At 43.2% G+C, this 26,848-nt stretch overlaps 1 protein-coding gene across 14 annotated transcripts in view; it reads left to right on the forward strand.

Annotated features, from left to right (window-relative positions):
- The window catches only part of ST6GAL2 (ST6 beta-galactoside alpha-2,6-sialyltransferase 2), an 81,887-nt gene that overhangs the window by 1,020 nt on the left and 54,019 nt on the right, over positions 1 to 26,848 (forward strand). For 2 of the 14 annotated variants that reach the window (XM_083501491.1, XM_083501489.1), the window contains one exon: positions 86 to 176. The exons of 4 other annotated variants lie outside the window; for them this stretch is intronic. Coding sequence is in view for 1 of the 10 variants with exons in the window: in XM_083501493.1 (XP_083357619.1) it covers positions 26,183 to 26,240 (58 nt within the window). In the remaining 9 variants the exon portion in view is untranslated. Of the gene's footprint in view, positions 1 to 16; positions 177 to 360; positions 445 to 25,322; positions 25,510 to 26,124; positions 26,241 to 26,347; positions 26,473 to 26,848 lie in introns of those variants that run through there. 8 more of the 14 variants (XM_083501478.1, XM_083501495.1, XM_083501490.1 and 5 more) reach the window with 7 other exon arrangements.

Raw genomic sequence — 26,848 nt, forward strand, 5'->3', positions numbered from 1 at the left:
GGGCTGCCTGCGTGTGTATGGGGGGGGGGGAGAGAAGCTGGTTGGCGCGTGCATTAAAGGGACCCGACTCCCCCCCCCCCGCCAGTTTCCCTCGAGGAGCAGCGAAGGAGGAGAGATCTGCTGTCTAAAGCGAAGCTTCGGTTGCTGCTGGGTCTTTGAGGAATTCCTAGAATGTGGTACGTTGCTGGGTTTTCTTTCTGCACACTCCTCCCTTCCGTGTGTGTATCTCTGTATGTGCACGCGAGAATTCTTCGCCAAAGGGAAAGGCGTTCTTTTTTTACCCCCCCCCCCGCTAATGAGGGAGATGCTGCCTTTATTCCCCCCCCCCATGGAACATCGCCGCCTGGGCTTGGCAACAGCAGCACCGGAGCGAGCGAAGTGGCCCCCGGCGCAGCGAGCACACACACTCTTTTCTCTCACACCGAGATTGTGGCAGCTTGCAAAGTGCGTGGGAGATCAGAAGTATTTTGCCCTCTGGCTCTCCGAAGAGAAGTGCGGCCGTTTCTTTCTTTCTCTCTCTCTCTCTCTCTCTCTTTAATAACCCGGCGCTTTTGTGTGCAGGGAAACGCAAGCCTCATTCAAGGAACGGGCTAAGTTGTCCTGCAAATCGCCCAGAGCTTCAGTGATCTTGAACATGAGAACGGGAGGGAGCCGAGATTGGTTCGACTCCTAATCCCTCTCGTATAAATGCAATGTGTGTGCGTGTGTGTGTGTGTGTGTTGTTGTTGTTGTTGTTGTTGTTGTTGTTATTATTGTCGTCGTCTTCGTTGAGACCAGTTCCTAAACTATTTTATTTATTTATTTTTGCTAATGTTTAGTGGAGCCCAGTCTCTTTTTTCCCCAGACAGACTTCTGCGGCTTACAGTAGGCAGTGTGGTTATTTATTTATTTATTTATTTAGTGAGACTTGGCTGTTCAAAGAGTTGAATAGATATGTTTAGAGAAGCAGTGCTTTCCAAGAATTTAAATGAGGTCTTTCTTTCTTTTTTTTTAAATGGCTTTCCAGGACTTTTCTATTAGCTCTCATTGTTTTCTCTGGCTGACCTTTGGGTAGTTTAGCAACTGTACTGAATTTTAAGACAGAAGTATATGGTCACACAAACATTTTGTTGTGCGTCTTTTGTTTGTTTTTCTGTGCAACTGGAAATATTTATTGCAATCACCATGGTGGGAAATATTTACATTTAACAATATGATTTACAGTTGTTGTTATAATAATAATAACAACAACAATATGTTCTAATACTAGCTTTTCCTTCAATCAGATGTTTTGTGTTTCCATAAAGTGTTTATGTGTTTTAGAATGGTATAGTCGAACTACAAGGGCAGAAACGATTTAGATTGCGAGCCTTGTTACTTACATGCTTATGATTGCACTGAGGTCACAGGTTACATGACTGTTCACATCTTTCACTGAACACAGGGACATACTGTCTCTACACATGTACAAATGTTTGTTCATTTGCAGTTTGGCTGATATGTACATAGACTGTGCACTGGTTGAATATTGCATGTGAATTACTGAATGAGTGTGCAGCTTAACTATCTCTGTATGTACGTACATTGAATGTCCATCTAGACATGTTTACTCAAAAGTAAGCCCCATTGAATTCAGTGATCTTTACTTCCAGCCATAGTTTCTGATTTCAAGCATTTGCACTTCAATCCTAAACACTTTGACTTTGAAGCAGTTTCTATTGATGAGAGTAGTTCTGTTGAGAATACATTATATAGAAATAAGCTTCCCTGAAATTAATGGGTTTCATTGCAAGTGAAACTACTCAGGTTTTAAGGCTCAGTCAACACTTTGGGGGGTATCTCTGTGTTAAAATTAAAATTAAACCAGGATTTCTTCCAAGAAGAACCATTGCACTGTTGCTTTTTAATAGTTGAAGAAAATAGCTCAGATAATTTTTGAGGAATCATTTCAAGTGATGGGGGAAAGTGTATTCTAATTTTAGAACTAAACTCTTTTTCTTTTTCAAGAAAATGCCAATCACTTCACTAAAATGCCTGGGAGTTTAAAGTTGAAATTGGACATGGAAATAGCTAGTACTCAGCAGAAGTGCTTTGAATCTTCAGAGAAGATTTGCCATGATTGGGGCTGAGTTAAAGAACCTGTAGAAAAATCACATGCTGTGAATGTGTGGACTACTTTGCAAGAGGTTTTCCCCTCAGAGCTCATAAACCGCACAACTAAGGGAAACTGTGATGCATGCATGAATAGTAAGATTTCATTGTGTAGCATAGTCATATTGCAATGGAAGTTAGGAATGGAAGACATTCTGCACAGTATTTGGATGCACAGACGAGATATGAGCTGTAAATGCACTTGGGTGCATCTACATTTCTATCCTACCTTTCCTCTCGGGAGCTCAAGGCGCAATGTAAATGGTCCTCCCTTCCTTTTATTCTCACAGCAACCCTGGGAGGTAGGCTAGGCTGAGAAACAACAAGTCCAAGTCACCCACTGGATGGCTCAGTATGGATTTGAAACTGGGTGTTCCAAGTCTTAAACGTTACACTACGTTCTAAAGATGTAGGTAGTCCTGGTCTATATTAAAGATGGTTGGTGGGAGCAACTGTATAATTTTGGTATAAAGGTTTGGGTCAGAGCTTCGAGATCGGAGGTCTTTGTAGGAGAAAGCCCTATGAATCGTTTGATCATACAGAGTTTATGATATTTGCATTTCTCCCAGTAGTTCCACGTACAGTGGTACCTGGGGTTACATACGCTTCAGGTTACATAAGCTTCAGGTTACAGACTCTGCTAACCCAAAAATAGTACCTCGGGTTAAGAACTTTGCTTCAGGATGAGAACGGAAATCGGGCTCCGGCAGCGCTGCAGCAGCAGGAGGCCCCATTAGCTAAAGTGGTACTTCAAGTTAAGAACAGTTTCAGGTTAAGAACGGACCTCCGGAACAAATTAAGTACTTAACCCGAGGTACCACTGTATATGGAAAGCAAATTTATAAGATGTGTGAACTGTCGAATCTTATGTTTCAGAATTTCTGTGAATTTGAGGTAGAAGACCTGTGAGATTCCTTATCAGTATCATGAATCGCCCGCCCACCCAATAAATATAGTATTGGAGCCTATAGCATTGTTGAGATACTATCAAGGTCAGGTTGCACATCAAAACGATTGGCGTCATATATGTACTTCCATTTTGTGAATGTTGTTTACCAGTAATACAGTGGTACCCCGCAAGACGAATGCCTCGCAAGACGGAAAACTCGCTAGACGAAAGGGTTTTGCGGTTTTTGAGCTGCTTTGCAAGACGAATTTCCCTATGGGCTTGCTTCGCAAGATTGTTTCCTTTTCCTTAACACCGTTAATACAGTTGCGACTTGACTTCGAGGAGCAACTCATAGAACGCGGTGTGGTAGCCTTTTTTGAGGTTTTTGGCGATTTTTGAAGCTTTTCCAAAACTTTTCCGACACCGTGCTTCGCAAGACGAAAAATTTGCTATGCGAAAAAACTCGCGGAACGAATTAATTTCGTCTTGCGAGGCACCACTGTAATGGCATCTTTATGCATTTGCATGGCTGCATGTTGCTTCTGGAAGTGTACACGATGCATTTGTATATGCATATAGTGCAAGGCATACTCCTGTAGGAGCAGTGTTTTGAACCTAAACTTTATATAACCTTTCAAGTGTGGGTGACTTCAACAAGGAGCTGCCCTCTGCCTCCTCATTCTGAGGGATCAATACTTAATTTTTAGTTAACATGTACTAAGTACACTGGAACACAAACCCAATATACAAGGTTTTTCTTCTTTGCAAAGATTTTCAGTGCATGTTGACTTGTTGACTGTAACATTGTGATGGCTGGCATGTGTGAACCACAGATTCATATCTATTCACATGCTTACAAGAGTAAGCAAGCATTGAGTGTACAGTGGTACCTCGGGTTGCATACGCTTCAGGTCACGTACGCTTCAGGTTACAGACTCCACTAACCCAGAAATAGTACCTCAGGTTAAGAACTTTGCTTCAGGATGAGAACAGAAATCGTGCTCCGGCAGCGTGGCGGCAGCAGGAGGCCCCATTATCTAAAGTGGTGCTTCAGGTTAAGAACAGTTTCAGGTTAAGAACGGACCTCCAGAACGAATTAAGTACTTAACCCGAGGTACCACTGTACATGAGTGAAACTAGAACTCTTAGTTAAAGTATGAGAAACTCAGTGTTTATATCATTTGTTCTAATGCATGAACTGTGGTTTCAGAGAACATCCATGTTTGTAGATGGGTCACAAGGATCTACGTGGAGGTGTGAGGTTACACTAAACTACTAAACATATTTGAGAGCAAATAACGTTTGTGACAATCTTTTCCTGGGGTGAGAGGTATATGCAGAAACAACAGGTCTTTGTGAACAGCTTGATTGACTCCACTGACCAGTGGAACTGACCTCTGGTTGGAAAGGGATGATGAGAAGTTACTTGCTGAACTTGGCAGAAGGGAGAACAGGAAACTTGTTCAATGGAATTGGCATGTACAGCATCAATAGGAAAAAGGAACATGGGAGGTTTTGATTTAAGTAAAGAAACCTAAACCCATTTTCTTTAGGTGGATACTACTTAATCGTTGTAGGGACGCGGGTGCACTGTGGGTTAAACCACAGAGCCTAGGACTTGCCAATCAGAAGGTCGGCGGTTCGAATCCCTGCAACAGGGTGAGCTCCCGTTCCTCGGTCCCAGCTCCTGCCAACCTAGTAGTTTGAAAGCACATCAGAGTGCAAGTAGATAAATAGGTACCGCTCTGGCGGGAAGGTAAACGGAGTTTCCGTGCGCTGCTCTGGTTCGCCAGAAGCTGCTTAGTCATTCTGGCCACATGACCCGGAAGCTGTACGCCGGCTCCCTCGCCCAATAAAGCGAGGTGAGCGCCGCAACCCCAGAGTCGTCCGCGACTGGACCTAATGGTCAGGAGTCCCTTAACCTTTACCTTTACTTAATCGTTATAGTTCTATTAAGGAGTCTGTGCCACACACCATTTCTGTAGCAATGCTGTTGTCCCTTCTCATGGTGGTAAAGTGTACCTGAAATCATTTGAAGAACCAAGGTTTTATATTTTATTTTAGCAACGAGTTTCGGTAATTTAACAGGGTTTCATGATATGGTGGTTTAGACTTCAAATGGTTTCACTGCCTCTGGGTCTGAACTGAAGCAGTGCTGGGACAGCATGTGGATATTGGTTTAGCCTTCTTTGTTGACTTGTTTCTGCAGGTGTGGAATAAGATCTGAGCTTTTCTTTTCATTAAGAGTACACACTGGTCCAGTTCACATATAACACTAAGCCTAACAATGGCTTACAGCAAACAAGAGAATGTGTGGATTCTCAGCGAAAATCTGCCTTCCCTGATACCCAGGCCTTAGCCATGGTTTGGCTTAGCATTATGTCTGAACCCAGGCTCATGGTTTTGTCTTGCTTCAGAGCAACTGCAAATGGTAAACCAAAAATAAACCTTGATTGCAGCTTCTGATTTGTCTGAAGTAAGGCAAACCATGAGCCTCGGTTCAGGCATAATGCAAAGCCAAACCATGGCTTAGGACCTTAGGTGTATTAAATGTAGTGACAGCAGGACCAGGGGAGGAGTGCAGTGTCTGTGATTTTCACTCTGGGAATCTGCATGTTTGCGCATTCACGCTAAGTCATGGCTTGACTTGGTGTTAGGTGGGAACTGGGTCATTGTGCACTTGCTAATGAAAGTTATCTTATAGAGCAGCATTTTCCATGCATTGATATAGTGGACCATATTATAGTAAAGGTAAAGGTACCCCTGCCCGTACGGGCCAGTCGTGTCCGACTCTGGGGTTGCGGGCCCATCTCGCTTAAGAGGCCGGGGGCCAGCGCTGTCCGAAGACACTTCCGGTTCACGTGGCCAGCGTGACAAGCTGCATCTGGCGAGCCAGCACAGCACACGGAAACGTCGTTTACCTTCCCGCTAGTAAGCGGTCCCTATTTATCTACTTGCACCTGGGGGTGCTTTCGAACTGCTAGGTTGCCAGGCGCTGGGACCGAGCAACGGGAGCGCACACCGCCGCGGGGATTCAAACCGCCGACCTGACGATCGGCAAGTCCTAGGCGCTGAGGTTTTACCCACAGCACCACCCGCGTCCCCGGCCATATTATAGATGGTGCTAAAATTGCTGCAGGGGACAAGAACTCTGATAATCCCCGTATTTCTGAATACTACCGTATTTTTCGCCCTATAAGGCGCACCGGCCCATAGGACACACCTCATTTTTTGGGGGGGGAAATGAATTTTAAAAAAATATTTCCCCCCAGCCCTGGCTGCCGCCCCAAGCCTTGCGCTCACCTGCCCGAAGCAGGGGAAGCCCTCCGGAGGGCTCCCCGTGCTTCGGGGCGACAGGCTGCCGCACCAAGCCTCGCGCACCCGGTGGGACCTCCTGCCGGGCGCGCGAGGCTTGCAGACACTTGCCCAAAGCAAGGGGAGCCCTCCAAAGGGCTTCCTGTGCTTCGGGCGACAGGCTGCCGCCCCAAGCCTCGCGCACCCGGCGGGACCTCCTGCCGGGCGTGCAAGGCTTGCAGACACTCGCGGGGGCTGCAGGCTGCTGTCCGCAAGCCTTGTGAGCCCGCGGGTACTCCCACCGGGCTTGCAAGGCTTGCGGATAGCTTTCTGAAGCCTGGAGAGCGAGAGGGGTCGGTGCGCACCGATGCCTCTCGCTCTCCAGGCTTCAGCGAAAGCCTGCATTCGCCCCATAGGACGCACCCAGATTTCCCCTTCATTTTTGGAGGGGAAAAAGTGCGTCCTATGGGGCGAAAAATACGGTATACCTCAGATTTAAGGCAAAGATTGCACCATTTTCAAATACCTGCATGGCTGCTTTTCTGTGCTGAGTGGTACTGGTTGTCTCTTGGTCTGGTAGTTCTTGAGCCTTGGGTATGTTTGTCAACAATGTATTTCAGAAACGTCAGAAAGCAGTTCTGTGTTTATTACTGCTATGTTAAAAGATATCCAAAACACTTTTTTCAAATTAGAGGCCTGAAGACACCTCCTTTCTTTCTGACAAGTGCTTGGCAGCCCTCCTTATCTTCCTTAGAAAACATTTCCCCAAATATTACATCCTTATTGGACTTTAGCATTACCCAGAAGCCTCCCTCATGATTCGGCAGTGAGATAAATGAACTCGGAGCACACAGACCTCATCCTTTATGAGGCTAAGGTGTAGTTCTGTGTTTGCTAGGTGGTGCAGCTAATTACTAGGCATTCCTTTCCTATGCTTCCTCTTGGTCGCAGGGAGAGAGGCTTCCTATTACTTTAAAAACTTGTCCCTGTAGGATACTGACATAGGTATGCATCCATAACGAAAGGTAGGCAGATATCAAAGCTCTTGGAAGACTAGGTTTCAAGGCTAGCACCTGACAGATAAGTAGAGTTGTGGATTCCAGTTTCCAAAAGGTGTTGTTTACTAACTGAATGGCAGGGTGTAATTTGGAAAGTGTGACTGTGTCACAGAGATGAAGCACACCTGCTAAAACTGTTCCCTGCTACACAGATTTTGAAGAACAGGGACTTCTTTCATGTCACAAATTGGGAGCAATGCCAGAGAAAATCTGTTCTTTTGCAGCAGTTCACCTCAAGCAGGTGTCTATGGTTAACGTAATGCTATGCATGTGTCGAACACTTTCCCAAAGACATCATCGAATCTGCAAGAAACAGTGAGGGGAAGGGACTTGACCATGAATGGTGATGTCAATAGATTCTTTGCTAAAAAAAAAAAAAATGCTAACGCCTCTGTCAAAGGTCTTTGATCCAGTGAGCGTTGACATAGATAGTTACAATCACTTTGCAATTGCTTTGTTGAAAAAAACGGTAAAGAAAATAAAAACCACTGTTGGTACAGTATTTTCAACAGGTTTTGCTTTTGTAAGTCAGTGTAAAATTCACTGCACATTTTTAACATGCATGAGAAGAATGGCAGAGAAGGGATTGCTGAGAAGGAATTAAAACACACAATGTGGTACCTTCTGCTTGTCTTTCCACAAAATGTTAAAATAGTCTTCCACAACTTGGTTAATTTGTTTTGTAAATGGCTTGTTAGGTATCATTTGATCTTTGTCTGGTTTAATTATCAAAGATCAGCATGGCAGTCTATATATGCTATTGAGCTACAATAATTATATTCAGCCCCTAAAATGAGCATTTATTTGTTTAGGAGCAAGCTTGTACATAATGCACCATAAACTTTAAACCTTCCTCATCCTTAATTGTTTCAGTTTTGGTACATACAATTAAAGTGTGTGGGAGAGGGAGTTTCTTTTGCACTGCTTAAAAGAAAAGAAAGATAAATGCCACTGGATGTAATTTTTGAAGCTGTGTTATTTAAACAAATATTTTGTAGTTAATTATACACTATACTACATATTTAGGAGCTACAGCATGGTTTCCTGGAACTTGAGTTATTTATAACTATAGTGGGTTTCTCAAAATAATCAAGTGAGGTTCCCATCTTCAGGCTCAGATACGTTTATTTGAAATCATGTTTGCTAAAAAGTCAGATGTCTTTATTCTTTCTCTCTCTCCCTTTGCCGCACTCAGCTATGACTACTGCAGCAGTCCTATGCACATTTACGTGGGAGTAAGTTCTGCTGAAATCAGTGGGGCTTCAGATTTTACATTCATGGTAAGAAAAAATACCCAATATGGTACTCTGCAGATAAAAGCACCCCTAGTTGGTAGTGACATGTATCAAGCTGTATGGAACGAAATAAACAGACTGTAATCAGCAAAATTTTGAGGGTGTACAAAACTAAATCACCCTCTCAAAAAAAGAAATAAAAAATGGGGGAGAGGGTGATATTTGGACCCCACGCCCAATGTTGTCACTAAGTCTGCACCTTCACACTGCCACATATTACTTCTAGAGCTGGGCGATACATCGATATATCGTCCAAAACCGGTTTGAAGTCCATATCGTGATACCGGTTTCATAATTTTTGACCGGGCAATATATTGCAAATCATGGTGTGTTTGTGTATGTGTGCTATGCAAAAATCATATTGCGGGGAAAACTGTGAAGCCAGCCAATGCCTCTACAGAGCTCCATTCTTACTTCCTCGTGATATATCAGTATATTGTGATGTGTGCTGTAGATTTGGGTTTGTGTAATATGTCTGTTTGTGCAGATAAACTCACGAGTTCTTGAATATATGGATCTTTGTCCCATTGTAAAGCTGGGTGTTTTATTTTTTATTTTAGTTTTTGATACTTAGTTTTTATTGTTTGTTTGTTTAACTTGCATTCTGCGTTCCTCCCAAAGGTGCCCAGTGTACATATTTGCAATAAAAAGTGATGTAACTAAAAAAACAAAAACAAAAAACATATGGATACATTTAAAAAAAACTTAAAAGCATATAAAAGCATTTAAAAACAATAAACGGGGGAAATGTTGAACAAAATTTTAAAGCGGCAGATTGTTGTGTCTGGATAGGCCAGCTGAAAGAGAAAGGTTTCCAGCAAGCATCTTAAATGGTGAAGTGAGGTTGCCTGACTAACATCAATAAGCAGGGAGTTCCAGAGTACAGTCATTTCTGTGGGTATTGTGTGGTGGGCTGTCCAGGCGACGAGAGCCCCCCCCCAAAAAAAAGCCTCACTGATGTGGTCCAAAGAAAAGCAGAGCAATGCATTTTGCTGGAAGGAGGCGTACAAGGTGCTATCAAACCACCTTAGGGACTCTAATCCGGATTTGTGTAGGGTTCACTCCTCAGCTTTTTCTTTTCCCAGAGAAAGAATGGATCAGAGATTTGCTTCCTAGATGGGCTACCTTCTGGGTAGACTAGCCCCCATCTGCTCCTCACTACAGCATGTCCATAAAACTGCCTTCTTGACCATTGGACCCACTATTGGTCTCATCTGCTCAATCAGTTGACGTCTGTCTTCATGAGCGGGGGAAGTTCCTAACTCACCAAGGGTTCCTAACTCACCAAGGGTTGAGACCCATCGGCTACCCTCACCTGGTTCAGCCGGCCAGTTGGAGCCATTCCCGACGTGTGGCCACTGTGTCATGCTGACAGCTTCTAGGAGCCACAGATGAGAGCTGAGTGGAGGATGAGGACTAAAGGTGGACAAACTACACCATGGCGTGTCCCCCACCAGAGGTACTACCCTCCCCTAACATCCCATACCCCCCCAACCTCCCTGAATATCTCTCTCTCTCTCTCTCTCTCTCTATATATATATAGTTTCTCAGGATGTCATAGACAAAGATGCACTTCCCATGCCGTGAACAAGAGTTTTTACAGTAAACCTTCAAGGTGAATTTCATGTTTAGGGTCTTGTCCCCTCGCAAAGAATCCAGGCCCAAAGTGCAATAAGACACGGGAGAGTTTATTTACTCTTAAAAACTGAGCTGCACTGTTACAGTTTTATCTGCCCCAGAAACATCTTTATCCCACCTTTCTGCTAAGAGTGGCTTCCGAGAAGATTTACAGATTCAATTTTAAAGCCATCAAATGGCAAAAACTAATTAAAAGTTCCAGATCTCCATATCTTTCCAAACCTCCAAACCTTGATGTAATTATCCTTAAAGAGATTACTATTCCTATTTGTTAATCAGATACCCAGGTATTTTGTTTTGTTCACTATTGCCAGACCTGATGTTTCCTGTAAATAATCTTTTTCCTGTGTTGATATGTTTTTTGCTAGCATGTTGGTCTTACTTTTATTTAATTTGAATCCTGCGACCTTTCCAAATTCTGATATTCTTTCTAAAAAATTTGGCACACTTTCCACCGGATCTACAGTTGTTATTATCAAGTCATCTGCAAAGGCCTTTATCTTATGCTATTTCCCCCAAACAGTTGTACACTTTATTTCTTTGTCTTTTCTAATTGCAATCATTAAGAATTCCAAAACCATTATAAACAGTAGGGGCGAAAGAGGACAACCTTGTCTGGTCCCTTTATTTATTCTGAATTCCTATGTCATCTCGTTGTTGATAATTAACTTAACTCTTTGTTCTTTGTATATTGCCTCTATGCCCCTGCTGAAATTTTCTCCAAATCCTATCCTCTTCAGTGATCTTTTCATAAACTTCCAAGAGACACCATCATAAGCCTTCTCTGTGTTGATTAGCATTAAGATAGCATTTTTATCCGATCTTATTTCTAAGTACTCCAAAATATCAATAATATTCCTTGTATTGTTATGCATGTGTCTACCCGGTAGAAAGCCTGATTGATCTCTGTTTATTACTTCATTTAGTACTTTTTTTAACCTATCAGCCAAAATGCTCGCAAATATTTTATAATCATTGTTTAATAGAGATATAGGTCTGTAGTTTTTTACTGATGTTCTATCCGTTCCTTGTTTCGGTATCAGCATGATATACGCTTCTTCCCAGGACTTTGGTATTTTCCCTTCTTTCAATATACCATTTAGTATAATTTTCATTGGTTCTGGTAGACATCTTCTAATTTAATTAAAATTATCATTACTAGGTAGAATATCTGTGGTTAAAATGAGCATCCTGCCCAGGATGATATTCTTATTTCAAATGATACCAATAATTGGTGGGGTAGGATGCTTTAAACAGCAGGGAGGAAATCTAACCAAATTTATTTGGCAATATAAAACATCAAAAATTAAATATGAATTACTAAAAGATAGTAAAAACACAGGTTTGTCATTACCTGACTTAAATTTATACTATGATGCAGCGTGATTCATGTGGTTGAAAGAATGGCAAACATTAGAAAATGGTGACCTATTAGATTTGGAGGGGTTTGATAATCGTTTTGGAAGGCACCCTTACCTAGGGTATGAGAAAGTGAAGGTGCACAGAGGTTTCCTTAATCAGGCCATAAGAAAATCATTATACAAAACTTGGGAGAAATACAAAGAACTTTTAGAACCCAAAGTACCCTGGTGGCTGTCACCCATAGAATCGTTAATGATTAAGAAGAAAAACATGGGAACAAATTGGGCCAGATATAGGGATTTGCTAGAAGAGAATAATAATAAACTAAAATTAAAGGATTATGAAGAAATGAAACCCCACCTAACAGGGTGGATTCAATATCACCAGCTACCAGTAATCAATATCAATATCACCAGTAAATTTAATGAAGACAAAAGAAATAAAGGATTTGCAATAGAAGTCTCACCATTGGACAAAAATTTATTACAAAGCAAAGTAAAAGTAATTTCTAAAATGTACAGATTATTGTTAGAGTGGGGGGTTAAAGACAAACAAATTAAAGAAGTAATGATAAAATGGGCTATAGACTTGGGTAAAACATTCAGATAACACAATGGGAAAAACTTTGGAGGGGAAACTGGAAATTCACAGCATGTGAAGCTATAAAAGAAAATATGATAAAGATGTTCTTTAGGTGATATTTGACACCTACAAAAATCTGTAAAATGTATAAAACTAAACCCAACTTATGCTGGAGGTGCAACCGATCAGAAGGCACACTTATACACATGAGGTGGCAATGTGAAAAAGTTAAGGGCTTCTGGGACTTTGTTTTTGAAGAAATGAAGAAAATCTTTAGATATAATTTTTTGGGGGAAACAGAAGACTTCTTGCTGGGAATAACTGATACAGATATACCCAGAGAAGACAAGAATCTATTCTTGTATGCTGTGGCGGCAGCTAGTATCCTGATCGCAAAAAAATGAAAAAAAAGAAACAATTCCATCTAAACAAGAATGGCAAGATAAATTATTCAGTTACATTGAACTAGCCAGGCTGACAGACACAATCAGGGGCCACAGCAAACAAAAACTTCAGAAAGACTGGGGAAAATATAGTGATTATCTGAAGAAGCAATGCCTGCATATTACTTCTTGGACTTGTTTTAATTAACTTCTGTATGTGGGACGCGGGTGGCGCTGTGGGTTAAACCACAGAGCCTAGAACTTGCCGATCAGAAGGTCAGCAGTTTGAATCCCCGCGACGGGGTGAGCTCCCATTGCTCGGTCCCTACTCCTGCCAACCTAGCAGTTCAAAAGCACGTCAAAGTGCAAGTAGATAAATAGGTACCGCTCTGGCAGGAAGGTGAACGGCGTTTCCGTGCGCTGCTCTGGTTTGCCAGAAGCGGCTTAGTCATGCTGGCCACATGACCCGGAAGCTGTACGCCGGCTCCCTCGGCCAATAAAGCGAGGTGAGCGTCGCAACCCCAGAGTTGGCCACGACTGGACCTAATGGTCAGGGGTCCCTTTACTTTTAAACTGATGTATGGTTATGATAAAGGCAATCAAAATGGAAAGTAAGTTAAAAAAGAAGATTACTATGGTTAATGTTAGACCCGCGTAGAGGACGAAGGAAGTCAACAAAGAAAATGGAGTCAAATTTAGGTTAATACATATCTTTATTTTTTGAGATACATTCTTTTTTTCTTATTTGTTTTTTTCTATTTTTATTTTATTTATTATTTATATTTTGTTTGTAATATATTGTATGTCTCTGTGTTGTTTTCTGTATGTTTGTCAGCATATAAATAAACTATATATACAAAAAACCCCACTAATTAAACGTTAACGTGAATACAAGAAATAAAAAGGCATTTTAAAAGACCGCCGTGAAACAAAATGAATTGTGCGCTAAGTATTGTTAAAAGCACAGGCCAAATAGGACAGACTTTACCTGGCACCTAAAAATAGTACAGTGTTACCAGGCAAACTCACAGTTTGGGTACTACCAGTCCCTGTGTCCAGTAGCCACTCATTAATTCTCTGATGGTGGGAATATACAGGGAAGTCTGGCAGACCTTTAATTGGCTGACAGGCTCCTAGGATAGCAATCGTTCCTTTAGCATGGTACAAACCACTTAAACCTTTGCAGTATGGTAAATGTGGGGGTTTTTTTGCCACTTCTGCAGGATATTGCAATATAGATGTGAGAATACAAACAATGCTAACATTTCAAACACCACCATGACAGTAATAATATTTTTTCTTAATACTTAGGTGCTAAAGTAATTACTTTGTTCCTGTTCTCTTATGCTCATTGCTTTCATGGGGGAGAGCTAGGTAGGCAGTATAGAGTATATTGATTCTGCTGGGTCTTGTGTCCAGAGCAGGTCTTCTAACACCTACTTGTCAAAACCATATTATAACAAACCCTGGTTCTGTGTTTGTGATTTCCAAGCATTCATTTCAATTCTAGTGCCAAGCTCCTAGGATACCAACCCTATCATTGACATATAGCCTGCTGCAGAGATGGGGAACCTGTGCCCCCTCCCCAAGATGATGTTGGCCTCCAACTCCCATCATCCCTGACATTGGAGCAGTGTTTCCAGCACAAAGTGCAAAGAGTAAGTATGCACTAAGGGCTGCTTCTGTTAGCTAAAAGCCTACTGCCGCCATTGGTGAAGGCAGTGGGGAGTGCAGCCATTTTGAGCTGGGGAGACACCACATGTTCCATCCTACCCATTCCTCTTGTAGACCATTCATAAGGTATCCTTTCTTGCAGGATGAAAGCTTGGGCATCTACAGCAGAACGAACAAACAACATGGAGAGTGCTCCAGTGTGTACAGGATGTGTGAGTATTATCTTAATGACTACTTTGTACTCCCCCAGCAAACGAGTCTGCAAATGCAGACATCAGTGGAAGTCAGAGCTAGTCTGCAGGCGTCTCCCTTTCTTGAGACCTCACTCATGGGCCCCTAATGAACCCCTGGTCATTTGGTTACAGCTGTTACCCATTATGCATTATCATGTACATGTTTCTCACGTCTCTCCACAGGCAACCAGGCAAGCATCCAACACAAGCAGAGGAAAGGATGTTCCTCTCTTCTAGTCCAGTGCCCAGTGGAAGGCCAGTTGCTCCTCTGGGAGGTTGCTCTGGTACCTTTCTAGAGTGCATGGTACACAGTAATTTAGCAAATGCAGCATGGACCCAAGATGATGATGGAATGAGCTGTCTGTTGTGCAACTGTCGCAGGTACAGGAACCCTGCTGCCCTAACTCTCCATGTTGTGATACAGTTTAATAAAAAAGCCATGACTGTTTCTTCTGTGTCTTGTCTTCACATTTATTTTATTTATTTAGAGCGCTTATAAACCATTTGATCAAAAAGAGAATCTCCAAGAAGTGTACAAACAAAATCATAGAGAAGACGTGAGTAAAATCCACAAACGAATTGGAAACAAACAAACACACACACACACACACATCATTATTAAAGATGAGGGCGGCTCTGCAAGCCATTGTGGCCAAACCACACCCACCTGGCCTGCACCTGACGTCATATATGACATCAAGTGTGTGGCAGGTAAAGTCACACCTGGGACAAATGGGGTTTGCGGGGACTGCTGGTCGGTCGGTTGGCTGCCCCTATGGAAACTTTGAAGACACTCTGAAGCCCTGACTATCAGCTGATTGTCAGGTTTTCAAAGCTCAGCAAAGAGCTCTCTGCAGGCACCACTGAATGATCGTTGGTGCTTGAAGAGGTCGCTGCACAGCCAAAGCCAAGCCAATCATCGGGGACTGGCTGCACTAGTGCAGTCAAGGGGACTGGAGGAAGTTTGTTTCCACTCCATTAGATATTTGAAGATGGCAGTCGTATCTCCTCTCAGTCTCCTCTTTCCTAGACACAGATAACTAAGTCATGCTTCTCAATAGGTTTGCTGAAATGCAATGGTTTTCATCAGGCATATAAAACAATATGGTGTGGGTACCTGCATCGGGGCAATAAGATCCAGAGCACAGTAGCTGCCCCACTAAAGGAATGACTCATCAGGAGTTAGCTGGCAAATAGGGTCCCTAACCCATTCTGATTGTTACCTCCGCCATCTTCAGGATGGTACACAATGGGAGGAGGGCTCAATGAACTGAGGGTTGTGACTTGCCTACAGTACAGTGGCTGGTCCAGCAGCAAGGAATGCGGGGGTGGCTCTTCCATCTCACTGCCCTCCTGACCCTTCTCCATCCTAAGCGGTTATGGTGTATTGTCAGCCGGTTGCATGAGGTGGGCGGAGAGGAAATGGATAACAAGCTCTTGTGGGGAAAGGGCTGGTATCTGCTGGTCTTCAACCAATGTGGAATGTGTGGCTGGATTGGATGACATGTACCTTGGGGCCCAATTAAGGCAGACAGCTGTGTGAGGTCCCAGATGTGTATGTGTGTCCCCCATCAGCTCTTTCTTCCCGTGTTCTGTGGCCAAGTCCCCTGCCTACTGAGTCTGTGCTGTTCCACTGATCTACAGCTCTCCGTAGACCTCCTTGAGTAGCACGATTTGTGGTCAGGGGCATGATAGTCATGGGAGACTATCAAGCCCCTCCCCCCCCCAAATCATGAGCTCTTCATTCTGTGGCTGTGTGGTTAAAAATGATTAACTGAGGGGAATGGGAGTTGTGGTTTCTACTCTTGCTGACTCACCCCCTTTCTATCTGTAATTATTGTTGCTCACCAGGCACTGTCTCCACAGAAGGGCTTTAGTTTGTGGTTGCCTGTCCATTTCTTTGGTGTGAGATTCAAGTTCACCCTTCTCATTTTTCTGCTCTTTTCCGTTCGGTTAGGTCTTGGAGCTACTTCCCGCTTATGCACTTACTGTTGTAGCTTCTTCCTTGTGGCCCTTTCCCCTCTCGGTGGCAAATGCATAAATACCAACATAGGCGTTGTGCATGCAGTGTTATTTGCATGGCTTGCTTGGAATGTTTAGCTATGCAGGAGGAGTTTCTCTGGAGGGCTTCTTGCCCATGTTTTCTTCATACAGATTTCATTATAGCTGCAGAACTGAGCTATGGAACTGCTGGACTTTTTCTGGACCAGATTGACCGTTTTCCCTTCAACCATGTCTAATTCATTGGCAGAAGAGTTGCTCTTTTGGTACCTGTGTCTTGGGTATATCTGAGAATTTGAACCCCTGCTGTAGTGGTTGGGAGTTACTCGTGCGTAATCCTGCTCCGTTTGAGCATTAGATTGCCTGGTTAAACCCTCCGGACTGCACAGCCCATCTCAGCGTGGCTGCCCTTAGTCACTCGTAGAATCTGTCTGTGGGCATTTCTTAAAGCACTGCCAACATAAGAGCTGTTTGACGCCTAAGCGTCTCCGCCTCTCACTGCGCGGGAGTCTCCTGCGCAGGGTGGGCATGGGCAGCGGGGTGCTTGGGCTCTCCTCACTAACTTCCAACGAAGAGTCCTGGAGCCCCTGCACCTCCCTGTCCCGTTGCTCTCCTGGATCCCTGGTGTTACACTCATTCCCTTCCCCTTCTTCCCAGCTGAGTCTCCCCCTAGCGCTGGGACCTTCTCCTGCAGAATCAGAGACCCTCTCCTTCTCCCGTGCCTCTGATGTCAGTTCCCTGACACCTGCCTAGAGCAGCCATAGTTCGATCTGAAAACTCTGAATATTTAGGTTACAAAACTATAAAAATAAAGAAAAATTTAGTTTGCAAAACGATAATTACCATGTGGTTAGGGTAGATCAACGTGTCAGTGTCCACTTAGCCCCAGTGTAAATATGACATACTGTATCAGCAAAAGTCAGAAATTGAAAGATAACTATAGCACATAAACAAAAATCGATTTCAGATTTGAAATCAGCATTGAAAGAACATATAAGAACAGTTGAAAGATGCCATGCAACAGAAAATGAATAAAATTTTGTTCCCCAGTATATTGTGTATAGATTTTTTTGCATACCTCCAACTGTACATGTCATTTTCAATGCTATATAAGTCACTTAACATTTATTGTACTACTTTGGCTATGTGTTTAATAAAATACTGAATTCTTGCATTGTGAAAAACAAAGATTATGGTGAAAAGTGAAAAACATGAATTGCAAAAAAACTAGAACAAAACCAACTTCAGATATGAAATCAGCACGGCAAAATTAGGTTAGAACAACTGCAGGTGTCAATGCAACAAAAAAATTGTTTCCCAGTGTTATTGCATCAGGTGTGGACTTTCTAACCATTAAATTACTAAGAATTTGCAACTGTGCTGGAAGAGGTGCTTAGGGTTCACCCAGTGGCAGAGCTTCATGCTCTGGCACCAGGGGGCAGAGAGCAGGTGGCAGCGGGGCTGGTGCGTGTCCCGGGGGTGTGACATGCCACCCGCAGGGGTGTGGCACAGGTCCTGGGGGCGTGGTGCCCAGCGCAGGCGAGGGGGCAGCTGCGATGTCACCCCACCAGGATCGCACTGCCCCCCAGCAGTGCGCTACCCCTGCACTCCTCTTCCTCCCCCGGTGGGTTCACCCTCACAGCGTGGTTTTGTCTTACATATGAGTGGAATTGTGCAGACTAAGTGATGTTGTCATAGTGTTTATGCTGCCACTGCATGTTAATTGGTGGTTTTCATGAGAGCCAGTGTGGTGTAGTGGTTAAGAGCAGTGGACTTGTAATCTGGGGAACTGGGTTCGCGTCTCCGCTCCTCCACATGCAGCTGCTGGGTGACCTTGGGCCAGTCACACTTCTCTGAAGTCTCTCACCCTCACTCACCTCACAGAGTGTTTGTTGTGAGGAAGAAAGGGAAAGGAGATTGTTAGCTGCTTTGAGACTCCTTTGGGTAGTGATAAAGCGGGATATCAAATCCAAACTCCTCCTCTTCTTCATGCCATGTGGAGGCAACTTGACTGGTGGGTGGTGGAATGGTTACAGGGGTGCCCAAACTTTTTTTCAAAGAGGGTCAGATTTGATGAAGTGAACGTACATGAGGGCCAACCAAAGTTGTGCTTTTTTTACAATTTCACCCCAAAGGTATTGAGGTTGCTTTTTTTACAATTTTGCCCCAGGACATATACTGCCACGGGAGCCAGATTAAATCGACCGGCAGGCTGGATTAGGCCCCCAAAATGGACTTTGGACATGCCTGGGTTACAGTCTCTGCATGGCGCATGGGAGTAGCCATCTCTGTTTGCTGTATTGCCTCTTTTCCCAACACTGTTCTTGTGCTTTTATCATTGCTGCTTGGGAATGCATAGGAATGCAGCTTGCTACACCAGTGTAAGCTGTAGCAAAGTGGCTAGGACAAAATGGAGAAGTCCTGGCTTCCAGGCATCCTTCAGAGTGGGAGAACCCCCTAGTGACTATCTGCAATGAATTCCTATGCCCTTGTTACAGAAGCAACCAAATGATGGGATAACTGGATAATTGAAAATTGCTTTAATTCTGGATAGTGCCTCTTAGAGGGCTATAGAAACATTGTTCTCCCAGGAGCTATGGGATAGGTAAGAACATAAGGAAATTTGATTCTGAGCTATTGCCATACAGGGCTGAACATGGAGGCTGAACTCCGAGATAAGCAAATTGTTCTATTCCCAGACACACTGTAGTGGCGTACTTTAAATGCAGAAATACATACACAGTATTTAAGCCCTGCAAATAAAACATCTCTGACAAATGCATGATTAGCTAAGCCAAGAGATGAGGAAAAGGCTTTGTACAGACTATTCTCTCGAGTAAATAATCTGAATTTTATGGGTTTTGTAGGTTTGAGGCATAACTTTAATGTTATTTAAATGTAAGGATTTCTTGAGTGTGGTCAGCTATAATAGCGTATTGATTTTTGAAGATGCAGCGAGTAATTGCAGACACATGGAAGCTTATTCTCCTTTTGATGCACTCTTGTAACTTCCATCAGTGTGGCAGTCATGCATGCATGCATTTGAAAAGAACAGGCTCCTTTGTGGTCGAGCCATTTTTTCGCTATAGATACATATTTGCAGAAACCGAGGCGTAAATCCAAGCTAAAATGGAGCCTTGGATTTTCTATCAGCTGATACTGCATGCAAATTCTAAATCACTCACAATGTTAATCACCCACAATAACCACAAATAAAAAGAGAAACTACATATTTTCAATAAAGTAATTCCCCTTCATATCGTATGCTCCCTGGTGGAGGTGGGGAATAGGCTAGAATTAATAGAATCAGAGTATGTGGTAATCCCTTTTTGATGGTCGCATCCAAGCACTGTTGCCATGCAGTCAATAACGATTAATTTCATTGGGACTTGGCTTGGAATTCTGGTGTAAGATCCTCTACCTTGAATGGAGAGTCTCTGTTAACAATTGGGCAATGGTACGTTTCTTTGCTTTCATTTTTTTCATGTAGCTATTGAGCTTGGAGGTTGCTACTTGAAATTTTGACACACTTGGACCCTGCCTTGGGCTGGTCCTAAACACCATCTTTTTCTATCACATAGAAGGTTAAGAATTGTACTTGCCATTTTGTCACAAGCCATTTCTCCCCTCTTAAGTTACAGCAGCATGCAATAAGGCTTAAGTCCTGCACCTTTGCGGAAGTAGTAGTCCTGCTCTATTCTGCTTTGGTCAGATCACGCCTGGAGTACTGTGTCCAGTTCTGGACACCACAGTTTAAGAAGGATTTTGACAAGCTGGGACTTGTGCAGAGGAAGATGACCATGATAATCAAAGGTCTGGGAACCAAGCCTTATGAGGAATGGTTGAGGGAGTTGAGTACGTTTAGCCTGGAGAAGAAGAGACTGAGAGGAGATATGATAGCCATCTTTAAATATCTAACAGGCTGTCACATGGAAGATAGAGAAAGCTTGTTTTTTTCCTGCTTTGGAGGGTAGAACGTGAACCAGTGGGTTCAAGTTACAAGAAAGGAGATTCCGACTAAATATCAGGAAGAACTTTCTGACAGTAAGAGCTGTTCGACAATGGAATGGACTCCCTCGGGAGACTGTAGACTCTCCTTCATTGGAGGTTTTTGAGCAGAAGTTGGATGGCCATCTGTCATGGATGCTTTAGGTGAGATTCCTGCATTACAGGGGGACGAACAAATGGTCCTCAGGGTCCTTTCCAACCATATGATTCTATGATTCCATAACTGATGACCAACATAGATCAAAGAAGTCGCATGGAGGAAGAGAACAGGTGGCCATCCAGATGTAGTTGGACTTCACTCTCCCATCATCTCCAGTGGTCAGGGATTATGGGAATTCTAGTCTAGCAATGGAAGTGAGAGCTGGACCATAAAGAAGGCTGATCGCCGAAGAATTGATGCTTTTGAATTATGGTGCTGGAGGAGACTCTTGAGAGTCCCATGGACTGCAAGAAGATCAAATGTATCTATTCTTAAGGAAATCATCTCTGAGTGCTCACTGGAAGGACAGATCATGAAGCTGAGGCTCCAAGACTTTGGCTACCTCATGAGAAGAGAAGACTCCCTGGAAAAGACCATGATGTTGGGAAAGATTGAGGGCACAAGGAGAAGGGGATGACAGAGCACGAGATGGTTGGACAGTGTTGTCGAAGCTACCAGCATGAGTTTGACCAAACTGCGGGAGGCAGTGGAAGACTGGAGTGCCTGGCGTGCTCTGCTCCATGGGGTCACGAAGACTAAACGACTAAACGACTAAACAACAACAAGTCTAGCAACATTTGGAGAGCTACAATTTATGCACCCATGAGCTAATATCAGGGGTGGCCCAGGATGTTCTGCCACTGTAGGCACAAACCCCAGTTAACTCCTCCTGGAAGATCTGGGCCCCCTCCCTGACCGCACTGTCAACACCCACACTTCTGCCGGCCCCACTTCTGCAACTTTGCCTGTGGCTACACCCGCACTGTCACCTTGATGCATTGGCAAGGGTGAGGGCAAGGCCACTGTGGCAGCAGTGGCAAGTGCAAAGCTGGTAATGGTGCAGTGGTGGTGGAGAGGGTCAGGTCTGCCGCCTGAGGCAAATTGCTTTGCCTTGCCTCAAGGAAGCACAGAAGGAATTCCAAGTGGCTGTCTTGTTGAACGGTACTGCCAATGTGAACTGGACATAAGTCACATCTTACTACTTACATATAGAATTGTACACGTATGGCATGGCACTAACAGCTGTCTTGAGCTTTTACTGGGAACTTCAGTATCTAAATGAATCTGTGGGTTGGGTTCAGCTAACCCACTGGCTTAGTTGGAGCCAGCTCAATGACTCCCACTAGCACAACAGGGCTTCCCCTCCTGCCCACCTGTGCGTCCCCCAAATCCGCTCTGGAGGATCAGGAAAACCCGCAGAGCAGTGCATATGTTGGAGACGGGGAGATGGTTACATCAAGCAAGCAGAAACGCTTTCACCTGACATAACAATCATAATAGCGTGACCTTGAATTCCTCCCATTGTGTTAACAATAATTGCTACTCTCACTCAGTAATTTCAGTATAGCCATTTCAAATATCAAATAATTTATGCTTTAACATCCTAAAACTATAGTGAACTCATTTTTTGACTACCTAGTCTGATGTGGTGAGAGGAGTACCATCTATGCAGAAAATGGGAGGTATCAGCAGACGTGTGGAAGCTTCAAAGTTTGCAGAAGTCGCTGTCTCCTACCCACAAAAAAGCATTTAGAAAAATTCCATAAGGATGGGGGAAACCCTAATCAGCTGGTGAGCGTGGCTACAGAATGATACGGATCTGTTGAGAAGGGTTTGGGGATGAAAACCAGAAGGCACAGGGAAGCCTGAACAGGAAACTCAGTGCAACATTTTTGGGACACGCACGCCTAACTAGTTCTTTCTGATAGAAAACTTGGGTAATGGCAAAAAAAATAATAAATATGCATTATGTAAGGTTTAAGGAATATAATTGTAGACACAATACTTTTATGTTAAGATGGAATAAAATTCTGGCTTGTTTGGAATACCTTTGAGTGTTAATTATGTATTTCCGGTGTTTTGAGGGAGCTTATCTGTACTATGTTTTCTCTGTCTGTTGTTGTTACCGTTGTCAATATGGAATGGAAGTTTGAGTACTGAATAAATAAAGATTTTTTTAAAAAAGGGGGGGAATAATAGTAGCAAACACAGATATAGAGAGCCAAGGGGATTATAGCCAAAACATAGCAATGAGAAAAAGGAGTAAGAATATCAGCATGATCAAGGAGAAATCAAGGTTTGCAGAACCAAAAAATAAAAAAGCAAGGTGTAATGTACTGAAGTTCTCACCCTGGGCCAGCAGGGGGATACTGTAGATAGTTCAGGCCCACATATGCAAATAAGGGATCGAAAGTGACGTTCAGTGATTGGATAGTTACAGAAAGTTGTTACAATTACGTTGTTCTGGAGCTCTATATCAGCAGGCTGGCTGAACCCTTCAGTTCAGTTCAGTTCTGTTCTGGCCTGTGAATAAACAAGAGCTGTTTGAAGAATCTCTGTGTCGTCTGATATGTTCACCCACAACTTAACACAACCCATTGAGGCCTGAGATTGTTCCAATACCTAAGGAATATAGAGTGGCAAACTGAAAGCAGATTGGGAGGAGGAGAGGAGTGGAACATACTTTATTGGATGGGATGGATGGAACCCTGAACAGAGGTTCTCCTTAGTGCCATGCCACTAGACCACAAGAGGAGGCTGGGCCTTTGATCTTTGCACAAGCTGCAGCTGTGGGTTTGCTTTTCTCGCCAATAAGGATAGAAACACGGAATTGCAGGGATGAACTCTGCTGAGGTAACTCTTTGTTCCTTCATACTCTAAAAAGATCAAGCCTTCATGAGTTGATTGCTTCACGATGGAATGGAACATCCTCTCAAGAATGAAGCGTGTCTTCAGTTTAAAATTGGTGTTGTTGGTGTTGAGGAGTCTTAAGCTATTAGAAACTTGGTCCGGCGTGGTTTCAGATTGGACGGGGGACCATGTGTTGAGATTCCTGCATTGCAGGGATTTGGAATAGATTTCCCTTGGGGTTCCTTCCAACCCTACGATTCTATGATTCTGTGAAAGGGTTTCTGATTTGGGACAGACTTCTTCTGTTCCAGACTCCTCACAATTTTTTAAATTTGGCCATTTGATTTTGCTTCATTCTTGCATGGGGGCTGGCGCAAGGTTTCTTTGTTTAGTGGTTCTTTAAGAGCAAGGGGTTAGTGTCAAGAACGCCACTTATTCAGCCTGCCTTGGGTAACGTGGGTTTAGTTTGGCAGCTGGTAGCAGATAGACACATTTGGAACTAGAATGGGAAAACCAAAAAGGGGCAGAGCAGCAGGGAAATTGTAGGAAATGAGGTATTGGGCAAGAAAAATGTGGTCTGCAGGAAAGGTGTGGCAGCTGGCCAAGATTCCACCGCACGACACAAATTGTGTTACTTTGGCTTTCTCAAACTCAGATAACTTTACTACAAGCAAATTCTAAGCTCCCAGGGGGGCGCCTGCAGAGGTTCTTTTTGTAAAACCCCTATTTATGGAGAAGAGAGACATCTGATTACAAAAAAAGTATTGCTAAACTGCTGGTTATGGGGTTGTTTTTTTAACCTGGGAGGGAGGAATGGAAAACTAAAGTCCACTAAAACTCCAGGGGCTACTTCATTATTTCAAGACTAACTAGTGCTTCCCAGAATTTTTTAATATTACAAGCTGATGGCTCAAGTTTATTCATTTGGCTCCGATCATTGTAAGATCCCACTTCTCCAGAGCGGAGTTTTTTTCCTGCCTCTTAAGCATGGGGGTGTTGCAGATTTTCGAATTGTGAGTATTTGGTGGAAGTGAAGTTACTGAGCTTGTAATATGTCTGTAAAGTATTACTGAGGGGAGAAAGGAGGCGTAAGAGCTCAGTCTAAATGGCATGAGAACTACAATCCTAAATACTCATGGAACTGTTAAGTTGTACAAGCAGCTTTTACCACACTGGCGCTAGTTTTCCACTGTGCAAAAATGTCAACAAGTGGTGTTGGCAATGTGTTGGGACTGATATTCCGCACGTAATTCAATTTCAATTAACGAGCACCCTCAAATTAGTCAGAGGCACTAGCTTTTGCCAAGATAACATGAAAGTAAGTTTTAATTTTCCAAGCCAAGCCATTTTGAAATTACAACAAGCCAAAGGAAATTAGGAATATATCCAAGAACAGTAGAACACCTCATGGGGGGGCAGGGAGGAGGACTCATTTATCTTCAGATTGCCAAATCTAGTATGTCTCAGATTTGATAAGTGAACAAACCCTCAAACTCTATTATAGGAAAAGGTGATGCCTGTAAGTTGGCATTATGTGACGTTTGCTCTGCTGAAAATATGTATATGTTGGGCTTTTAGTAACGTTTCTTCCCCCACCCCACCCCACCCCACCAGAAATCATTTATGAATTCTACTACAGAGGATTTTTAAATAATTTATTTTTTATTTGTTTGGATAATTTTATTTACTTATTTTAGGAGTTTCTATCCTATCCTTCAGATATATTTTTTTATTGGATGGCTTATTTAATACTACTACTACTACTACTACTACTACTAATAATAATAATAATATGTAGAGGGGGGAAATAGACATATAAAAAACTAAAGCAACAGTGACAACATTGTGACAACATGAGAGATAAAGCTCCAACTTGAAGTCTGGGTGGACGGGGAGGATGACTCTCCCAGTAGGTACCAAGTGAGTTTACCTGGAAAGTTTATCATGAGTTTATCATGACATCATAAGAAGGTCTGATGGCTTATTGCCACTCACCATCACTGTGACAGCGGAGGAAACCTGAAGAAAGTCTTGCAGCAATAATCTTGGGAATGTTAGCAGATGGACTTGCCTTTTCAGACTCTCTATATTCCAGGACACACTCTGCATGTGAACTTGTCTTCCACATAACTGTGAGTTCTTGGGATTGGTCTAGAACATACATTCGGTTTATAATAAGATTCTGGGCAGCTCAGTAGTGCCTTGCCAGTGCTCTGTATCCCACAGATAAAGTGCTTTAGATGTAGCCATCACGTCATAATTGAAGGTAAAAAGGTAAAGGACCCCTGGACAGTTAAGTCCAGTCAAAGGTAACTATGGGGTGCGGTGCTCATCTCACTTTTCAGGCCAAGGGAGCTGGTGTTTGTTCACAGGCATCTTTCTGGGTCATGTGGCCAGCATGGCTAAATCACTTCTGGTGCAACGGAACACTGTGACGAGTGCCAGAGCACACGGAAACGCTGTTTACCTTTCTGCCGCAGTGGTACCTATTTATCTACTCGCGCTGGTATGCTTTCAAACTGCTAGCTTGGCAGGAGCTGGGACAAAGGAATGGGAGCTCACCCCGCCAGGCGGATTCAAACTGCGGACCTTACGATTGGCAAGCTCAATAGGCTCTGCGGTTTAGACCACAGCACCACCTGTGTCCCCTCTAATTGAAGACAGTGGGCCAGCTGCCTTTCAAGGAAACCATTGTGATCTCATTGAGGAATCCTTGATAAGCTTCCACAGAACCCATTTCTGTACCACTTTGAAAGCTACTGGAGTAAAGTAGGAGGGGACTGTTCAAAATGCAACAGACTAAAGATGTTGCAAATGTTGGAAAGGGGATATCGAAAACACAGCTATATTCTTACAATATATGGTACGAAGCAGCTCTAAGTAGGTAGTATTTCTGGAGTTAAGAGACTGAGACTGCAATTCTATATTCACTTATCTGGCATGAACTCAATGAAGCTTACTTCTGAATAGAGATGCATAGGATTACGTTGCCAGAATTAAAAAGGAGAAGAAGACGATTATGCTTTGCCTTCAGAAAAAGTGGGAAACGGCCTACTTCCTTCATCAACTTTCTGAGCTACAAACAAGGTAGACAGGTAAATAATTTCTCAAAATAGAGAAATGTGGGGAGATTCCACTTCCTGTATCATGCCAGGTAGTTAAAATGCGCGTTCTCTGCAATAACTACCCTTTGGAGCCAGGCCAATGTTAATAATCTGGGGCTTCTGTCAGCTGTTCTGGTCCTATCTAATTCCTGTCACTTGCTTTTGATAAGCCAAAACTCCATTTATCCCTGTTCACCATGCTGACTAGCAATGATGAGAGTTGGGAGTCCGCAGTTGGTGGGCACTAAGCTAGTTACCCCCTGCAGTATTCATTATAAAAACAAAAGTAGTTAAAGAGGTTTTTCCTAACAGCAACAAGTATTTGATGTAATTTATTATTATTGTTGTTGTTGTTGTCGTTATTATT

This window comes from Podarcis liolepis, assembly GCF_965112155.1.
Source record: "Podarcis liolepis genome assembly, chromosome: 4".
NCBI classification, from domain to species: Eukaryota; Metazoa; Chordata; class Lepidosauria; order Squamata; family Lacertidae; genus Podarcis; species Podarcis liolepis.